At 26.3% G+C, this 6,682-nt stretch overlaps 1 protein-coding gene across 1 annotated transcript; it reads right to left on the reverse strand.

Moving 5' to 3' along the window:
- Window positions 1-2,622: 2,622 nt before the first annotated feature.
- On the reverse strand, window positions 2,623-5,226 carry LOC132925486 (uncharacterized). The gene is given in 4 exon segments (XM_060989878.1): window positions 2,623-2,786; window positions 2,789-3,039; window positions 3,134-3,189; window positions 5,077-5,226. Coding segments are annotated over 4 exon segments (621 nt in total).
- Between the last annotated feature and the right edge of the window lie 1,456 nt (window positions 5,227-6,682).

Below are 6,682 nucleotides of genomic sequence, written 5' to 3' on the forward strand. Positions count from 1 at the left end.
GTTAAACATACTCTCATATTTTCAATGGTCGATGGAAAGGTACGTAAATATTAGCAAAATTTAACTCCAGAATTATGATTATACTTAAATTTACTTTAGGTTTGCAATTCTATGACTGAAACATCTAGTCAAACGTGTTACATTTGTGGATGTAAGCCGACACGTTTTAATGACATCGATAGCATTAAAAATATTCCAAATAAAATTGAAAATTATAGATTCGGACTATCTACTCTACACGCGTGGATACGGTTTTTTGAATATTGTTTACATTTGGCATATCGTTTAGAGTTTAAAACTTGGCAGGTATACATCTTAAATTATTTTCATAACTAAGTTAAATTAATATTTATATATATTATTAAAATTGTACAGGTCAGAGCTATCAACAAAAAAGCATTTATTGATAGAAAAAAATTAATTCAAAATAAGATTCGGTCTGAAATGGGACTTTTAGTCGACGTGGTATTACAAGGTAAATACAACTATATATATATATATATATTTAAACTAACGATTTTTTTTTTTAAAACTCAGGACATGGCACTTCTAATGATGGTAATACTGCAAGAAATTTTTTAGAAACGCTGAAGCATCTGCAAATTGTACAGGTTTAAATGTGGAATTGATTCAACGGTGTGGAAATATTTTATCAGCTAGGGCAAGCGGAAAAATAATTAATATAGATTACTTTGAAGAGTATTGTTTAAAAACTGCAAAGATGTTTGTCACGTTATATCCATGGTACTACATACCTGCGAGTGTGCATAAAGTGTTATTACACGGTGCAGATGTTATACGATTTGCACCACTTCCTATTGGTAATATTAATCGAAGAGTAAGTTTTATTATATAAAATTAATATTATACATTTTAGGTAAACTATCTGAAGAAGCGCAGGAGAGTCGAAACAAGGACTATAAACTATACAGAGAACATAATACTCGTAAAAACTCTAGACTCAATACAAACGAAGATTTGTTACATTGTTGATTTCGTCAGACCCGTACATTTCATCCATTCGAAATGTTTCAAAACAATATGAACATGAGTTATCAGACGATGTTAAAAAATTATTGATAATACCAGAATCAGATGAAGTTGAAGAAAGTGACATAAATCAATCTTTTTCAGAAATCACTTTGACTTATTAATCAATTAGTTACCTCCGTAGAATATATTGTATATAATTATTTATATTGAATGGTTAATTTGGTCCATTAATTTTTTTATTTCTTAAATGTGTATATTTAAAGGAAAACAATTTAATTTAACACTAAAACCAAATTTATTAAGTACCAAAATCGAGTTTTTTTTTAATAGTACACGTCATATTTATTTAAAGAAATCCATATTTGTAAATTACTGTTGCAACTGAATGCAAAAAATTATTATATTATTAAATAGCTATCAATGTCCTATACAATATGTATATAATGAACAATTGGTAAAAGTGCGTAAATTTAAGTATCATTACTCCAAAGTTCAATAACCTTTGAAACACTCAATATTTCAACACAATAATATATATAACTAATACTAAAAAAAAAAATCAAAATCAAAAAAAAATCTGTTATTATGGCATTTAAGACAATATATAATAACTGCATAAAAAAAAATATATTTTTTATCGTTCTAAGTGAGAGAATTAAATAATATAAAATATGTGAAAGTTTAAAAATATCAATCAAATAATTTTATACGAACAGCACTATAAGTCAGGTGTATGTTAACTAATTTACTTGAAATTTTATAATTAACCATATAATATTGTAAAGATAAATTATTGATAAAAAAAAACAATAATTTTTTAGTTTTAAAAATAGTATTTTTGGCCGCCTAAAATTGTCTTTTATACCACTGTGGGGCGTTCTAAATAGGTTATGATCGTTGTATGGCACTATCACAACCACTAATACATGAATTAAATAATTGAATAATTAATTATTGCACTACGGCGCATTTACATTTTATTGTAAGAATACAATATAAACAAAGCACACAACAGAATAATACAATATTAAGATAAAATTTAGAACTTGACGTCTTGGAGCTGGTCCACGAGCACACACACACACACACACACACGAGACAAGACCGCAACGGGTCGTGAGTCGTCAGTTTGTACCACGATTATAGATAGTATGGTTGCCCATCGACCCATGATTCACATACCAGAAAAGTGTCTACCGAAATGAATGTCTACTTATTAGTATTAAACAGCTTGAGACTTAAACACTAGCGCTTGCATGTGTAGTGACTATAAACTCAACTACTATTAACCATACAGAACAATATTCTTATACTCCCGCGCTCATAATTTTTCTTTAAATAATGCTGAATAATAATAATCATTAATCACTCATATTATGTAAAATACTATACATACATATACATAATATTATGTATTCTAATTCTATAATAACTGTTTCAATCTTTCTGAAGCATAATAATTAAATAATAACGTATACTCAATGCTACTAAGCTGTAGCCCATTGTACATTTAACTGCGACCAATGTATTTTTTTCTATAGTATCGAATAAAATTACACAAATCGATGGAAGTTATTAATTTTATATTTATATTAGGGCTTAGGCACCTATAATAAAAAATATATAATATTATTTTAGTAAACTTTTAACCAATTTTGAAAGATTTTTTTTTGTTTTATTAATTTTTTTGTTATTTTGGTTCTGTTGATAGCTGTATTGACGCATTCTCATAATCAGGTAATATGAACAAATATCCATTAGTACATCTGTTCGATGTTCAGTACATGGAAAATCAAGTTATATTTTGACTTAAAAAAAAATTCAGAAGCCTCTTCAAAAACATTATGTGCATCAGCAAATTTAGTAAATGATAACTCTAATAACTTAAAAATTTTAAAAATGTTATTATTTGGATGGGTCAGGTAGCCTCTACTTTTTATATTCACCAGATCTGCTTCAGGCCCAGTTTTAGAAGTATTTAAGTTCATTAAATGTAACTTACATAATTCACATTTAGTTTTGGCTACTAAACATTTTGATATATACCTATAAAATATAATATATTAATTATAAAATTAATAGTTAGAAGTTCTGATTTGTAAAAAACTATCTAAGTAAATCAGTTAACCATGATTAATACCCAGCCAGATAATACACTAGACAATCAAAAACAGTTGAGTCTGAATAACTGTGTTTCTGAATAATTTAATTTTTGTTTAAATTTTTAAATTTTATTTATTCTAGCTGGTGTATTTGTTGGATCACTAATTATGTCTTTTAGGTCTGCAATTGTCTAAAGAAAATTAGTAAAATTAAGTGTTTCTGTAGGTATCTAAGTTTATATATATAAATACAGTATATTATTTTTATTTACAAAATATTTACCTTAAAAAATTGTACAATTACCATTTTTAGGAGGTTTTAAAATTATAATGGTTAAGATTTCATTGTTTGATATAACAGTAACCAAAAATGTCATCATAAAATATACTTATAAACAATCCTGGTTTAATTTGGCCGTCAAAACATATTTATAATTACAATCATTTAACAAATAGTCAATAAGGTCTATTGTTGACTTCAATGTTATTTTGAGGCCATCAGCTGTCGTTGTTGTTAAAAAATCATCCTTATTGATTAATTGGTCTTTTAAATTTGATTCCCATTGATTAATAAATTCAAATGCTTCTTTTAACATCTATTTAAAATAAAATATTTAAAAACTGCTGTGTATTATATATACTTACCTATTTTAACATTCAATATCTACAAATCCTAGATAGTACAACTATATAAAACAAAGGTTATAGTTAAATTAATTATAAACATTTAACACATACACAATAAAATTACTATAGGATAGAGATTTTTCTTAATTAATTTTTCAATAGGCATATTTCCTTTTCAGTTGCCTTATTAAGTTTATGTTATTGTTAAATTTCATTGAATAATAATTATTATTAGCTCAATGACTAAAAATAAATCAAATAAAACTTAAAAATTACATAGGGACTTTGTCTAGTAATTTATTTTTTATTAGAAGTTACTAAAATCCTTGTATATATTAAATAAAAATTGTACTTTACACAACATTAAAAAATAAAATAAAAATATAACTGACATAAGTAAAAAATAACAAATTTGGTAACCTTACTTGGTTAATATGACTATATAATATGTAACAAATGAAAATAAAACAAATTATAATAACATAATATTTTATAAATTCATAAAGATATAAAAAATGATTTTTAAAATTAACAAAATTAATAAATATTTAAATTTGAAAAATAAAACTCATAAAATTAAATTTTATGTATTATGGAATGGGTAAAAACATACAAGACATAAAACAATATCACACTTCTTGCATATAATATTAGAGCGTTTAGGTTTATTTTTTGTACTACAGTAACCACAACGACGATAAGTTCCCTTGGTAGGTTGACCTCCAATATTTTGTAATTTATAGAATTCATTTACAACAGTTTTGCCAGAATCTTTACATAGTGAGTTAATTTTGATGATTTAGGGTCATGGAGATCACTAGTTACTTTATATAAAATATAACTATTTACTATAGATGCATCCAAAAAGTAATAAAAAATTTTCATCCACCAACGTCTAGATTTCCAAGAAATATTATAAAAAGAATGAAATTGATCAAAGTGATCAACGCCACCCATATATTTATTATAATCAACTATTGAAATTGGACATTTTATCAAGTGTTTGTTACCAAAATGGTCTTTTCTATGTACAACACTGGTATCATGAAAATTACTGATGATATTGACACATTTAGTGCCTCTATCTTTCCACTTACTAAATACTAACACTATGTTCTTTTTTTGAAGTAGCAATATCAAATTCTCCTGTTATAAAACTTTTGTCATTTTTTAAAATAGCTGAAGGAAAATACTTTCTGTTTGATTATATGGTACCACAACCAAAATTATTTTTTTTAACATTTTTTCTATCATTGGAACATATTTACTAAAAAAAACCATCAAAGTAAAAACAAAAGCCTTTATTGTCAATAGGGGAGGCTAAAGAAGTCACAACTCTTTCTCCGAGGCCTACTTCTGGGTCTTCTTGTTTCCCTTGATAAATATCAAAATTTAACAAGTAACCAGTTTTAGAACATGCAGCTGCCCATACTTTTATACCTCTTTTTATTGGTTTGAATGACATGTATTGTTTTAATGTTGTTCTACCTTTACATGCAATCATGCTCTCATCTATTGCTATATTCCTAGAGGGATTGAAATTTGAAATAAATTTTTTTTTTAATTTTCAATAAGTGGCAAAACTTTATACAATTTGTGATGATTGGGTTCACCATATATTTGTTAATATATCAGTTTGGTGTTCTATACAAGGAAACTTTAAACCAATATCCATATTAAAAAATTCATTATATGCATAGGCGCAACTAGGGTTAAAATTATGGGGGGGCTACAGCCCTCCTAACAAACCTATGAACTTAAAATATCCCATGGGGTGCCATCCCCCCCTAGTCCATAAATACCATCATAAAAATGGTATACTCTACTCAACATTTTATAGCAACCACTAGTAATTAGTATCTTACTAGTTTCTTAAAAATGTAATATTAATTATTATTATAACTAAATTTGTTTACCTCTAATATGAGAGTAAGAAAAAAGAAAACAAGTCAACTTTTTATAGTAGGTAACATTTTAATAAATTAACGGTATTTTTCTATTGTTAGCACTTGAAAAATCGTTTAAAATGTCTTCACTGTTAATATTGTTTGATATGTCTCTCTCAATATGAATGATAGATAAATTTGAAAACCGTTCTTGTATCATAGTAGACCGTAACCATGTTTTGACTCGCCTCATCGCAGAAAATGACCTTTCACAAGTTGCACTACTTATTGGCAAAGTATATGCAACACCAAGGAGTTTGTATAGATTTGGAAAAGTAGCTTCATTTATGATACTTTTCATTTGCTCTGGATCACCTAATACCTGATCTTGATACACAGTTTGAAAAGCATTTTTTGCAACAGTCATTTCCGCCATTAATGTATCAGTATCAATTTGAAACAGATCCTATAATACAGTAGTAAAAAAATATAAATTAAAGCATATAATCATAATATTCATTGTTTAGAGATTTTATTGAAAGATGATGTATTCTTACTTTATAATGGTTAATGAATAATTTGCTTTCTTTAAAATCAAGCAGAAAAAAATTGTCGACGGACTGAGCAAGCTCTAAACTTTGATCAGAAAAACGACGAATAAGATTTTCTATAACAGAATCAAGCACAGCATAATATTTGATTCGCCAAAATGCTTCATTTGTTACTTGAGCAGAAACTTCTTGTTGAAATTTAAGTGTCAGGTAGCAACATAATTGAATAATAATGCATTTTATTACAAGTCTTAAGTTAACAAAGTACTTACCAAAATGGCAAAATACTATTATGATTTAAGCAAAAGGGAAGTAGGTTCATAGGTACTCATTTATTATAAAAAATATTTACATACCTACACCTAAAGGTTTTTGTTGCTATATACCTATTTTATATTAAAATAGTTAGGCTATTTATGATAAATGTTGTAGGTATTTATATATTAAGGCATTAATGACATGCAAAAATAACAAAAAAAAAATAGAAGTTAAATATACACAATTTTTAAAATTATTTAATAAT

Source organism: Rhopalosiphum padi, chromosome 3, assembly GCF_020882245.1.
Source record: "Rhopalosiphum padi isolate XX-2018 chromosome 3, ASM2088224v1, whole genome shotgun sequence".
Taxonomy (NCBI): Eukaryota; Metazoa; Arthropoda; class Insecta; order Hemiptera; family Aphididae; genus Rhopalosiphum; species Rhopalosiphum padi.